At 37.1% G+C, this 15,023-nt stretch overlaps 1 protein-coding gene across 1 annotated transcript in view; it reads left to right on the top strand.

The window, feature by feature from the left end:
- The window catches only part of ADGB (androglobin), a 129,142-nt gene that overhangs the window by 100,467 nt on the left and 13,652 nt on the right, over positions 1-15,023 (top strand). Inside the window, exons 28-29 of the mRNA XM_026100288.2 lie at positions 7,455-7,654; positions 8,860-8,971. Of these exons, the coding sequence (XP_025956073.1) occupies positions 7,455-7,654; positions 8,860-8,971 (312 nt within the window). The remainder of the gene's footprint in view (positions 1-7,454; positions 7,655-8,859; positions 8,972-15,023) is intronic.

Genomic DNA, 15,023 nt, shown 5'->3' with positions numbered 1-15,023 from the left:
CAAACTCTTCTCAGTGGTGCCCAGTGACAGGACAAAAGACGATGGGCACAAATTAAAATACAGGAAATTCAACTTAAAATGTAAGAATTTGTGTTTTCCTGTGGGGGCAGTCAAACACTGAAACAGGTTGCTCAGAGAGGCTGTGGAGTCTCCATCTTTGGAGATATTCAGAACCTTACTGGACATGGTCCTGGGCAATCTGCTCTAGCTGACTGTCTTCTGTGCAGGGGGAGGTTGGACTAGATGATCTCCAGAGGTGCCTTCTAACCATAACCATTTGGTGATTATGTGATATCAGTTAATGGGTAAGGCTTACTTTTTTTCTGGTTAATGATGTACCCTCCCCAGGGGTCAATGCTGGGGCCAATCCTGTTCCACTGATTCATCGATGACCTGGATGATGGGACAGAGCGTACCCTCAGCAAGTTTGCTGATGATACAAAACCGGGAGGAGTGGCTGATACCCCAGAGGGCTGTGCTGCCATTCAGAGGGACCTCAGTGGGTTGGAGAACTGGGCAGAGAGGAACCTCATGAAGTTCAACAAAGGGAAGGGCAGGGTCCTGCACCTGGAGAGGAATAACGCCATGCACCAGCACAGGCTGGGGGCTGACCTGCTGGAAAGCAGCTTTGGAGAGAAGGCCCTGGGAGTCCTGGCAGACAAGAAGTTAACCACAAGCCAGCAGTGTCTCCTTATGGCAAAGAAGGCCAACGGTATCCTGGGCTGCCTTAGGAGGAGCATTGCCAGCAGGTCAAGGGAGGTGATCCTTTCCCACTACTCAGCCCTGGTGAGCCCACAGCTGGAGTGCTGTACCAGTGCTCTGCTCCCCAATACAAGAGAGACATGGAGCTAATGGAATGAGTCCAGTGAAGGGCTTCTAAGATGATGAAGGGCCTGGAGCCCTTATGAGGAAAGGCTGCGAGAGCTGGGACTGTTGAGCCTGGGGAAGAGAAGACTGAGGGGGGATCTTATCAATGCATATAAGTATCTGAAGGGAGGGTGTAAAGAAGATGGAACCAGACTTTTTTCAGTGGTATCTAGTGACAGGAAAAGAGGCAATGGGCACAAACTGAAACACAGGAAATTCCATCTGAACATGAGGAAAAATCTCCTTTGCTGTGAGGGTGACTTGACCACTGAAACAGGTTGCCCAGAGACGCTGTGGAGTCTCCATGTTTGGAGATATTCCATAGTCATCTGGACAGGGTCCTGTGCAACGTGATTTAGGTGACCCTCTTTGAGCAGGGGGTTTGTACTAGTTGATCTCCAGAGGTCCCTTCCAACCTCAACCCTTCTGTGATTCTGTGAAATAATTTGCTGTCCAAATAAACAGGTATTCAGTTACAACTGGACCGCATAGTGATAGTCTTTAGCTTGAGATTGTACCAGTGCTTTCCTGTCATCCCTCTAATGTAGCAAGATAATTTTCTGCATGCTCTAGAGGGCAGTGATAGGTTATCTGGATATGCTCTTATGTGTTTCATGCTTCTAGGTTTTCAGAAGTTTGAGTTTTGCCAAACTCAGTATTCAGGAGCTACCATCAGCTCCATCAGCTGTGTGTTAATGGCATTTTTATTATCTGATAACATTTGATTTAGCTGGGCTACTAAGGAAGCTTAAAAAAAAAAATTGGAATGAAAATTTTACCACCTGACAGTACAGTACTTAATGGCTTCCTCAGCCAGGTGACTGACATTTGATTTTTAAGTGTGTTTAATTTTACTGTTGGGAAGTAATGAATACAGATAAATGAAGTGTATGATTCTTAGGAAAATTTCCACATTTGTCACTGCTGTGCTCAGGTCATTTGCAATGAAAAATCAAGTATATTCTACCTGCTTCCACTATACTTCTTATATCTAAGAGACTTTGGGTGATGCTGCTGTCCAGTCATAATGTCTTTGTATAATCTTCATTTGCTTTCTGCTTTTCTATACACTTCGTTTCTTAATCAAGCCATTTACTTATAAGATTGTATGCAATTTTGAAGTTTTGAAGTTTTTTTGAAGTACATTTAGGGGTTTCATTTTGAAAATGTGTATTTTTCATAGGCATTCCAGGTTTGCTGAAATAAAGCAGTAGTTTATAACCAAGTCAGCTACTGTACTGTCCATGGACACCACAATGCATTAATGTTGTAAGATAATAAAGTCGTAAGTCCTTGTATGAAGACTTTTAAACAATGAGACTTCTGTAAATCAATCAGTTTCTGCCTGTGTTTGAGCATATTCAGAGCTTGAGGCAAAGACACATCATTCAAATATTGGATTGTTGCTTTGCTAAAGCTCAAAATAGCACCATATTTCATGCATTCACCTCCACTATTTTGAACTGTGTAATTTTCTAACAGGATGTTTAAAAAATTATTGTTTTTATGAATTTCCAATGCTGTGTGGAAAAAATATCTAATTTTGTCATGCTTATAAAATGACGTGATTCCTGTCTTAAGTACACCTTGTTATCTCCAGAAAAGCAAAATTAAATACTACAGAGACTATGTTCTTAAATTATAATTCATCAGATGACAGTGTCCTGCTTTTAATGGAAGAGGTGGAGAAGCTTTAATGACTATGTCACTGAGTTACCATGATAGTCAATCAATAGCTATTTTTCGTTACTGTTACTAGAATGTGGGAATGGATTAATAAGTTCAACAACAGACTGGTGAAAACAGAAGCAGGAAGGCTCAGGCTCAGATCAGGGTCAGCATCACAGATACTTGAAATAAATTGCCAAGTTACCCTCAGTAAAGAGAAGAAACTTTCAATAACCTAGCTGGTTGGTAAAGATGATAGCCTGAAGACTGAAAAAAGTTAAAAGGTACTATCAGATAAAAGGGAAGAGAAGTGGGTTCCAGCAGATGCTGGAAGGGAGCGAATGGGTCAGAATGACTGAGGGACATTTTGTCTCTGACAGTGTAGCAGGGGGCATAGGTGGGAGGAACCTTTCCCCAAAATCCTTGGAAAGTTTACATAAAATTGGACACAAATATTAGACTTTTCTCTCTTAAACTGCCTTCTTATTTTGTTGACAGATTCACATTGGATTAAAATGGTTTAAAGCTAACAACATATTATTTGTGCCACAGTAGAATATCTGTTATATTAAACTGATTGAAAATAGGAAGATTGTCATATCAGGTTCCTCTCCAGAAGTGGAATGATTGATTTCTAACTGGAAAAAGTGGTGGTGAAAAGTACTTTATTACAGAGGGAGTGTAGAAGTTTGTAGAGCTGACATTATAATGACACTAAAAAAGTATGTTACGATTTTAGAATCTGTTTGAGAGTGGAATGAATATTATGGTGCCATTTAAGTGTGTTTGAGTGCATAGAGAATGGTCATTTGGAAGGAGTGACTGTGAAGCTTGTTCAACGGTTTGTTGATTTTTTTAAAAAAATACTAGACCAAGTGGCCTTAATGTTGAAGTTCTCTCCCTATATATATGCATCATGCATATCATAAAGAAAACCATTTATGTAAATGTTCTAAATTTTTCAGAACATCCAGACTAATTGAAAAGGTTATGAAATGTAGTCATTATAACCAATATGAGAGTATCATAATAACCAACCTGCTGAGTGTCTGTAGGTGCATTTTACACCATTGTAAAAGTGTTTCTTTGCTATTGTCAGAAGTGCTCAGAAATTATGGTTTGTACAATAATAATATAGGAACCTCCATAAATGCAGACACCAAGTTTAGATGGGGATTTATAGAATAGCCAATGCAACAAGGTTCATACTGTCAGTAGCTAGTTAGTTTCTAAAAAGTGTATTTTCACTAAATAAGCATATTCAGAAACAATCACTGCACCACAGTACCAAACTTGCAAGTTAACCAAGACACAATTTTCACATTTGAAGCATATTCAGTACTATACATAGCAGGCAGAATTGACTAGTATTGTGGCAGAAGTATTCTTAAATGACATGGTTGTGCAAGTATCACCAATAAAAAATTATCCCCCTTTCCCACCCACAATCCCTTAAATCATCTACAGTCAGAGCTGTTTTATAAATGTATTTTATTTCTCACCAACTGCAGTCAGCATATTGATTTTGAATATATTTACTTATATTGAAATGGAGCAGATGACTTGGGCCCTAAACATTGGCTTGCCAGTAAAGGAGAAACCTACTGAAATGCTGCAAGTGTGACTTGTTAATATAGGGACAGCAGAGATGGGCAACAGCAGCCTCATAATCCTTTTTTTTCTTTTTTTTTTCATAATATCAGCCTGACACAACCCACTTTCAAAGTACATAGTTCTCATTTGAACACTCACATGAATCTAAAATCGTCAGGGATGAATTCTCCTGTTGCTTACAGAGTCCTTTTAGTTAGAGCTTTGCTTGGCAAAACCAAGATTGAATATTTATGTATGGGGTAAGAAAAGTAATTCGGTGTTACAGCACCACCTGGTGACAATTGCTAGAACTATTACTGTGCTTTTATATACATTTTTGGAGACTTCTTTAATAAGTCTTCTTTCCAGCAAGGGCAGTCTTGCATGGGATTCCACCTTTCGGAGCTGAGTTATCTTCATGGCAGGATCATCCTCTGAGCAAACCACTACAGAATTCTTAAATGTTTATGCTCTTCAGATTTAAGAGAGAGAGAAGAGGAGAATAGTGAAGTATTCATGAAAGCTAATTATAGCCTAATGAAGATAACAGCTTAAATCCTTCTTACCTTGATGGATAGAAGTAGGCTCCTCCAGAGGGCAGTTCAGAGCTCCTAACACACTCCAGTCCTCCTTGAGAGGAGCTTATCTCCCTCTGTTGACTACAAGAGGGAGTACATTTAGTTGGTCTCACTGCTTTAAAGGTACTTCTTGTGAATTCTCTGCACTGTTCCTTGATAACAGTGCTTAAACAGGTTTTGAGGAATTCCTAGTCATCAGAAACTTCCATGCAAATATCATAAATGCTACACTAAAGACCAGTTACTTGGTTGGCAGAAGGCTGTACGTGGAATTATTCTTCCACTTCGAATCTGAGTTGTTTCTTTGCAGAAGGTTTTCACTCAGGTGCGGAGGAACATGAAAGATCCTGATCTCCAAATAATCTCAGTTTCTTCAGAATCCAATTGCAGTTCTCTTGAATGACAGCCCCATGATTGTGGTTACCTCTGATGAAGGACACGATCTAATCACTATGGGTTATGTCTTTTCTCACATTCACAGTCTGAGAGGGTAACTGATATCTGGAAAGCTCAGCAGGCTCTATTTGAGTGAGAAAGTGTTCCACAGACACAGGCTTGCTCAGCCACAGCTTTTCCACAACAACATCTGCTGAGTTGCATCACTCCAAAAAATAGGCTAGAAAGAACAGAGTATTGCCTTCCTTCAAGTCCCCAGGCAAAAATGACTTAATGGTGTTACGCATTTTTGCAGTGGTCTTTGCCTCAAGCCCCTTTCCACGGGGATAGCAGCCTGTGGTTCAGGTGCAAAAGATTTTGAATGTCATGCAGAAGAGCAACTCATGGTTTGTACTTAGGAGTTTGAGACATCTTGAATGAAGCATCTCTTGAAAGATGCATCTTGGAAGCATCTCAGGGAAATATCTCTGAATCTCAGTTCCCAATGCCTATAGATTTTCTTTTTCTTAGGAAATAGGAACCACTCTCTTATAGAAAAGAAGATGCTACATACTAAGTGATCTGTGGCATTTGACTTCCTTAAGAAACAATGATGTCTCCTGATTTCATTGAGGTTTCTAGCTGCACACTTAACCTTTGATTTGGCATTGATACACTGACACTCCTCCTATCAAATGTGCTGAACCTGGCCTAACAGCCCTCTCAACTCTCGCAGACTTCCCAGGTCATCTCAACACACATGAAACTGTCCATTTTTATACTGAAGTGTTGCAGTGATACAGTATCATCCTTTGCTTCTAGAGTAAGACTTTGGAAAAGTAAAGCCTTCTGTCCTTAGTAAAGCCAAAAATATATCTCTTTCCCAGTTGATGGTCAAGCTGTTGTTACTGTAACTCTGATGAAGCTGCTTTTTTCTGCCCTTATTCAATTTCCTATGAGATGTTCCCTTTTAGAATTCTTATTTCCTTTCCCTGTAGCCATTCAGGTAAGATAGTATCATAGATAATGATATTATATATTATCATATCATATTAGATCATATTAGAGATAGTGGTCTACATTGTTAAGGCTTCCTGAATCCAGTAGTCTGATTGAGGTGAGGCTGCTGTAGCTCCAAGTCCCCAGGTCCAGACAGCAAAGCTGAGCAGTACATACACACACAAAACACATGTATACAATACCCATGTATATATGGCCAGCCACACAGATCATTAGAGACACCCTTAGACACACTAGCAGTTTGCATAATAGAGACACCATCATGAAAGAAGTGATATCTTTAGCATATGACAAATTACTCAGAGTCACAAGGCAAGAAAAGTAGACAAAAGAGCACTTTCCCCAAAAGTAGAAATTTGGAAACATGGAACAAACTTACGAAAGGATAAAACAAAATAAAACATTATTAAAACTATATTTAACAATAAGGATTCTTCTTAGATAGCTCAGAGCCTTGTCTCAATTGTCAGACTATTCAGCTAGTGCAACTTATTTTCACTTGCTTTGAGAATTCCCAAGGTTATAGTTTTCTTTCCTCTGTCTCTACGGATGGTTGCAATTCCACCTAGATTCCTCAACAGTGTTGTCTTCTCTGGCCTGAGAAAAACATGACCCAGTCTTACTCACTTCCTCTTTAAAAAGTTTCCTTTCTTGTGACTGAACACAAGTTTAAGTTCTCTTGACTAATATTCTATCATAGCCCTTCTTTAGCACGTTTCTAGCTTCACAGCTTTTCCACATTAATACCCTCCTTAAGAGACAATGGTATAACTTTAGAAATGATAGATCACAAATAGTATTAGTTCTAGAACTCTTTCAAGATGAGGTTTTTTAAACTTTAGCCAGAAATGATCGTTGTGTCGAGTTGACATAGAAGACTCCTGTAAGGACAGAGATTGCCAGAACTGGCAATTGCCCCTCTTCCCTTCTTCCATACATGCACACATTTTATTAAATTAGAAGAGTTCCACAGAAGTCCCATTATACAGATGAAAAGACTGTCTATATTATGTGATATATAACATGGTGCTGTGTTGCTTACTGCAGGAAAGAAGTGTGGATTTTGTGAAATTTTTTTAATAAACTTTATAAACAGTAGCAACAATTATACATACTGTCTTTCAAATTTCTCATTATTTATTTTGAAGAGATTTGTTATTTGTATGCAGAAAAAACAGGATGGTATTTAGTATGAGCATAATTTTAATGGGAAACTTGTAAGCATAACACAGCATGAGAAAATTGACTATAATAATTCTTTTTCTTATAGTTTCTGGTGGTATCTGTTTGTCTCATGCTGATAATTCATAGACTTTCTGGAAATGTAACACTGACATTTTTATGTTCTTTCAGCAAGCAAAGCTCAGCTTATTCAAAGCAGTACAAGGAAGGAATCAGAAACTGGAGGATCCAAAAAAAAAGGTTGTATTCCATCTCTGAAGAGTACCAAAAGTTCTCTAAAGCCAGGATTTGTACAAGAAGGTCCAGCTATATTAGAAGATGAATCTTTTCTTCTGGCAAGCTTTGAAAAGAAAGATGAAAGTCCACAGCTAGTAAGAGATTGCATATCATAGGGATTTCGGGGGGAAAGTGATGAAGGGGTATTGGTAATTTTTTTAATAAATGTGGAATTCTGATATCCTGAGACAAGAAGAACAAGGAATCCAAAATTAAGATTGTTGGCAGCTTCTGAATGGGACAGAGGAGGGAGGGTAATATACCTATATGAATAACCAACTAGCAAGTGGTCATAGGAACATTTTTGTTTTCAAATCGAGGACCTTTATTTCATCTTTAAATGTTCTTCATTTGCCAAGTCCAACTCAAGTTTAACATAACTTTCAACTAAGGGCTAATAAACGTCAGTAATAAAGTTGAACTTCTGATGCTTCAGTGTGAGTTGTCCTTGAAACATTAATGTAAGAGAATGCCGACTTTAATAGTTTTACTAGAGAAGCACCTATTGCCAGTCTGTTTAGCCAAACTGCTTAATATAACACACAAAAAATCTTCTAGTTGAGCTCACAATTTCTTAGAGAGGGACATCAAAATCATGTATTTCCCTTGACTTCCCCTAGAATTATTTCTATATCATGGAAAAATGAAATTTCTTTTGTTAAAAAGTGTTTGTTTCTCTATCTCCAAACATTTATCTACTAACTGTGATTTTTCCTGAAAATTGAGTTCAATTTCAAGAAAATATTCCAAGAAAAAAATGATTATTGACAGATAATTTCCAGGGGTGTTCCTCTGACTTAGAACTGGCTTTAGAGTGGGAAAACAATTCTTAAAAAGACTGTTGGAATCATTTCCTGTTCAGTGTACATAACATATAAAGTAACCTACTGACCCTGTTACCTCCATTGCAAATGGAGTCAGAACTGAGCCCTAGCATTGGTGCTCTAAGCCCTGTAGTAGGTCTTAACATCTAAGAAAAAGGCTTTGTCTCAGCACACCACATACCTAGGAAAAAGTTGCATGGACATCTTTAAAGGAATGTAGTTGCAACAACCCAGTTTAGTTTCACTTGCTAAACATGTAATTGTTTAATTCTACAAGAATTATAATAAAATACTGTGACATTAACACTGTATTGTTAAGCTTCTTCTGAATACTGCAATGTGAAAGCTTGTAAATTAATTACGTTTTTCATTTGCTGAGTTCAATAGCTAGCAGTTTACTAACCTATAGGACTTTTGAATATTTACTGTAATTGTTATGTCACCAGCATATTAACATGTTGCATTTTGTTTCACAGTCTCACAAGTATATTATACAAGCACTGGTGTTATATAATAGTTGGCCACTTACTGAGAGTGAGTTTCTGTTTGTTCAGGAACTGAAAGAAATGGAGAAAAATGAAACCAAAGGTATGTCACTCTAAGTATACCAAATGTGTCATGTTATTGTTTTTTAAAAAATTGTTATATTGCTACAAGCCAAGACCATAAAATATTTTTTCTTTTATTCACTGCAGAAGTGAAATAATTAAGCAATGAAGCTATTTTCTCTGTGGTTCATAGAACTGAAACTTGGTTGCATGATTCTGTAACTTCAATTCACAACTGACAGAAGTCAGAGTCTGGTCTGCAAAATGTACATGAGATTCTTAAGGCTTAGCTTTAGGAAGGCATCTAGAATACGTGTAGATGCATGTCTGCTTCTACAGTCAGAAGGACTTGTCAAGTATAATAAAAAGGTACAGTACAGTGTTCAATACAACTGCATCTAAATATAGAGGTTGCTACTGAAACTAGAGAAGCGTACCTGCTAACAATAGAAGAAAATACACTAACAGGAGGGAAAAAAGTCCTGTTGTTTTGGGATATGTGTATTAGTTCCGTACTGCTGTGAGGAGAATCCAAGTAGGAGGCAAAACCTGGAAAGGTCCCCAGTATAAGCTGTGTATTAAAGTCAGGAAGAGTCAGAGAAATTACAGAAACTTTTCTTTTTTTCTAGATTTTCTTAGAGTTTCTTGTTAAGTGTTAGAAAAAAACGCCAAAATAATTAGGATATTAGTAAATATCCTAGAAATGAGATAAATGTCCCAGATTTGCTTCTCCTGTAACCAGTGGTACTGGCACAAAAAGATTTAGATCTTAAATATAGCTGCACTTACTGGTTAGAGAAAATGGTAATGAAATGGGATTTTTTTTTAAGATTTTTTTTTTCAGTGTGTACATGTCAATACATTAACTTATGAGCATCTCTCATATTTTAAGATATTCTAATACCAAAGTGTTATTTATCAGGCGTTCTTACAGACTTAAAGCCTCCTAAAGCTATAGCAGTCAATTTCAATTTAATGGCAGTAATATTTGTCAAGATCAGTGACTTGCTCTCAAAATTGCTTTTTTAAGGGTTTCTCTGTTCTATCAAGTTTGTTGCATCTCTGTACCTCCTTTAAAGATGGTTTTACTTGTGAAGTTACTGCTTGAGTCTTTGGTTGCAGGGGATTTTTCTAGTATTTTTTAGGATTCTACACACACACACACACACACACACACACACACACACACACCAGAAGCCAAAGAAATGTATTGTACTTCTTATTGTATTTCTTTTAGAGATGTTCCCTTTAGTCTGATCCATTTTTATCTAGTAATTTGTCACAGAGCAAAATTCATCATGCAGTCACAAAACTATAGAAGTTCCCTAGAACAATGAAATTTCAGCTGTTTGGATAGGCCATATAGAAATAAACTTCACACTTCACATGTGCAGCACTTCTGGACTCAGTCTTAGCAATTTCTGCTGTTAGCTAATGCACAGAAGATACTTGGTGGAAGGACTTAATTGTGAGTTGGGACTTCACCTTCAGTTACAGAGTCTGAAGGCATCTTCCTGGTAAGAACTTAAGAGTAACACTTACAGAGTAATGCTGACCCACCACGTAACTTTTTGTAGCAAAGCATAAGGTCTATATTGTCCAACAAAGCCACATAAGATGCCACCTAAGTACTAGCTACATCACTATGTGTGTGAAATTCTAACTAGCCTAAATGTTCCTTCAGTTTTCTAGTTGTTTGTTGACAAGTGTTTCTAAGTAAAGATATATTGTATTTACTTGCAAGACACAATAACCTTCTCCTTAATATATTTAAAATATCTCTCTCATTATAATATATTGTTTCAAGATCAAACTCTGCTCATAAACTCATGCATTCAGTTTTAATTTAAATGCTACTAGATTTATTATTTGTTAGTCATCACAGCTGACAGTATCAGTCTCATAATATGTAGATGCAGAATTTAGGCCTCAAAAATGTGGAATGAAATCTAGCTTGTTGATATGGGAACTTAGGAATATCTGCTTGAGTGCAAATGGGACAGGTTACATCAAGTCATGGATGCCCATTGTTCTATTATTTTTATTCAGAGCAGAGTAGAGATGAAGTGTTTAAAGTGATGACAATAAACAGTAGCTGAGTAAGAGGAGACAGATTTGCAAAGGACCAGGGAAGCTAGAAGAAAGAGTTTGCATATTCTGTGGAGCAGAAAGCTCTGTAGACTCAAGAGGGGCAAATCTGAGTAGGAGAAAGAAAAGAGAAGATATGAGATCCATAGGATGACGTGAGTGATGAAAGTTTTCCCTGTCAGATATTTTATAATCATTTGGAAACAGTCAGCAGCATGCATCATAGGCTGTGTGGAAGAGGAAAAGAGAGGAATCAAAGACAACTTTCAATTTGTAGGTATGATGAATGGTACCACTGGCAAAAGTGACAAAGAGTAAGAGTTGCAGAGAAGATTGCAAGAAAATATCCACAGCTCAGTTTTACCAAAATTGTTTTGTTTGACACCCAGTAAGAGAAGGCAGAGGAACACACCTGTAGGTAGACTGGTTGGAAGGAGACATACTTTCAGGTTCGATTTAAATAGGACTAGATTTATTATTTGTTAGTCATCACAATTGACAGATCATGAATGGCGAAATGGATAATTTGTGAGTTATTACTGAAGCCTTGTGCATGAAAGGAATAAATCAGAGAGAGAAAGAAATACGAAGAGAAAAAATAAAGCTAAATATAGACTTCCGTGTGGTCTCCGACGACAGTTGAGACATCTATGGAAGATGAGAAGGTGACAAGAAAATTAGCAGAAGGGCTAAGGGAAGACAGACACAACATCAAACAAAGGCATAATATAAACATGCAGTTCAAGAGGTTAGAGCATTGGTGATCTCAAAGATGATAAGGCTTGGGGTGCCAAGGAGTCAGTAAAGATTCTGGTAGTTATTATTTGTGTGCGTCAATTTGGTAATTGTGGCATGTTTCTTGTTAATAGTTTAATCCTTCTCCCAGATCATAATGATGATCCCTGCAGAACCTAAAATTGTATTTTCCACCATTCAGTAAATTTTCCAGGTCATTAATATTAAAGTTCAATTACTCAGTTTTTTAAATCTGAGATAATGAGAAATATGTCATGAATTCTTTTGGTAAAAATGGATATGGTATATCTACTGAATTCTTCTTAGTCACTGTTTGCTTTATCCTGTCTCAGAAATACATGCATGCTCAAATTTGCTCAGGAAGATTTGATCTTTATTCATGAGTGGAATTTCTCATTTTTATTTAGGTGATATATTTCTTTTTACATGGCTGGTTTTAATTTTTTATTTCAGTTACCCTAGGACTGAAGTTAGCTATATCAGCAATAATTGCTGGCATATATTATTTGTTTTCTTGTTTTACAGATGAGTGTGGCACTTGAGATTTTTCCAGTCCTTTTTCAGTTAGTGGTCCAGAACTTTACAAAAGTGTATATTGTTAGTTTACTATAGTCCCTAATCAGTTTTCATAATATTTGAGGAGCTATGTCATGTAGCCTTACAGATCTGTATACAGACAGCTTTTTAAGCAGTTACTTCATCAGCTTTTAATCAGTTACATTCTTCACAAGATCATCTTTGCTTCCCAGATGGCTATATTTATTCTCATTTTCCTTTTAATGATAGACTACTTTATACAATACACATTCTATTACATTGTGTTATACTTCTGAGTTGGTTACAAAGTAATAGCTTGCACTTAACATACTAATCATGCTACTGGTGTTTATCTTTTCATATAACTACACCATGATCTGTGGGCAGTTAAACTACAAGTTTCTTTGCAAGTTCTCAGCTGTTATTACTGAAGCTTGTCAATACTATCAGTATGAGTATTCTCATGTTCATTTCAATATAACAGCATTCCAGTTCACTGTTTCCCTTCACTATTTAAACTGGTACTTAGGCTCATTCATCATCAGCCGAACTCAAGCTAGCAGTGTTAAGGAGCCCTCTTCTCTTTGGATCCTTTTTAAGGGTAGAGATTTGTATCCTCTCATAATTGAGAGTTACTTTCAAAGTAACCCAAATCCATTTTGCCTTTCACATTAACTGGGTCTTTCTGTTTATACAAGGATACCAATATACTGTCCTCCCATAGAACAAAAACCAGATTGTCCAGGTTAAAGGTCACCAACAGAGTTTAAAAGCAATGTATAAACACTAATATTTATTGTATTTACTACTTAGCATTTATTTTATATAACGCTATTAACAGTAATATTTATCTGGAATGTTTACTACAGATAGCAGGAAAACTTTTAGACTAGGTGTTTTGGAACAAAACAGCATTTAATCACTGAATCTTTTTCTGATTGTGAACCAGCGTGAAAGCAATTTGAAAACTGAGCTTTACCATTTAAGGCTGTTCTGTCAGCACCAGTTTTCAAACACACAATTCATGTAATAGCAATGTTGGCACATAACCAAAAGGACATCCTCTCACCATGTGATTTTTAAGAAAGCTGCAGTGAGCCAGGTGGAAAATTCCTACAATAAATCTTCACCATTTCAGATACTGCTTTTTCACGTAAGGCAACAGTGCCACCTGGAGCAAGTTTTGTATTAAAGCTAACTAATCATGGCAAAAACATCTTCCTTTTTTATATTACCATTTGCCAAAGTCTTTTAAACTATTCTCCTTTTTGATGAAGAGCCATAGTACACATAGTATTATAAATAAGTATTATTATTTGTTAAGACCATTTTTGAAAAAGTAAGCTCCCTGACATACAGATCTTGTGATAATTTGTATTTTGTCTTTGTTAATGGTTGCTATCTCTCCTCTTTCTTCAAAACCTTAATAATGCAGTTTGGCATTAATTGTTTTTAATAAGAAGAACTGGAAATGTTAGCAAAAGTTACATCATGACTAATATTTAGTCATAATTATTATGTGTGAGATCTCATTGAATGTTTTGTTAAATAGTATATTGCACAAGCAAAGCGTTTAAAAGGCATTAAGCAGAAAAACCCCAAGTGCACATAAATTAGAAAGTGCCAGGTGGGTTATTATTTATACAATTTTAATTCTTTTTTTTCCCCCCTGGGGTCTGTTAATGAGGCAACTCTTCTATGGAAAAACAGTAAAAAATAATGCCTGGATCATAATGCCTGGATCACAGTGCTTGTGTGAAAGAGGAAAAATTAACAGGCAATCTTTCAACTGCTAAAAGCAGTCTGAGTTGTTTGACTCAGATTTGACTTTTGCAAATGAAATTATTTTAAGATTGGTTTTGTGTATATGATTTTCAGCCATTGTCTTTGGTCTTTTTGGTTTTGCTTTTGTTTTAGTAGGATGAAATGTTTTGATACGCAACTGTAACAACCAGAGCTGAATCATCAGTATGAGTAGAACACTGACTGTAGCACATATTTTACATATTGCTTTAGTCAACTCAAGAGTATTAGGTGTTGATGGGAAAAGGCTGTCTGTCCAACTAGGAGAGTAGGTGGAGATTGGATACACAGCCTAGGTAGAAGAAGTAGGTTTGAAAAGGGAGGAAAGGTAATTTCCTTTGGGATACTCCTTTTTTTCCCAAGAGTTGTGCAAGTTTCTCCCAAAGGGTTTGTCCTCTCACAGAACTTGCTGGCTCATACCCGAGGCAGGATTTCATGGGATGTTTAATCGAATGTTCAGTTCTCCCTCTCTTTTTCTCTTTCCAATCTTACCTTTCCGTAGTAAGCAATCACTTGTCTGCTGTGGTGTTCAATGAAGCAGGGAAAAATAGGTTACCAAGGATAAATGACAGTACTAGAGTTTTACAACATGAAGACCTCTAGGCCATGTTCTAAACCTACCCTACTGCAGCAGCAACACTGGTGGTTTACTGTGATACTCGTGCAATTTTACTGCAGTTTTGGTGTCTGCATGAGCCCAGCTTTAGAAAGATTTTTAATGTTGCTATTCATCCAGAACCCTTCTGAGGGTGCAGTCAGAGAGGGTAAAGCAACATCTGAACTTCTCAGTCATTTACTGGCCAAATCTGAAAGTCTTTCATGGGCCAAGTAACAGCATTTCTGTCACCTACTGGCTATTCCTACCAAATGCTTAGAGCCTATTTCATATAAAGGGAGCTTGATATGTA

This window comes from Dromaius novaehollandiae, chromosome 3 (genome assembly GCF_036370855.1).
Source record: "Dromaius novaehollandiae isolate bDroNov1 chromosome 3, bDroNov1.hap1, whole genome shotgun sequence".
Classification (NCBI taxonomy): domain Eukaryota; kingdom Metazoa; phylum Chordata; class Aves; order Casuariiformes; family Dromaiidae; genus Dromaius; species Dromaius novaehollandiae.
Note: the sequence above shows the minus strand (reverse complement) of the source record. Positions and strands in the feature narration are given on the sequence as shown.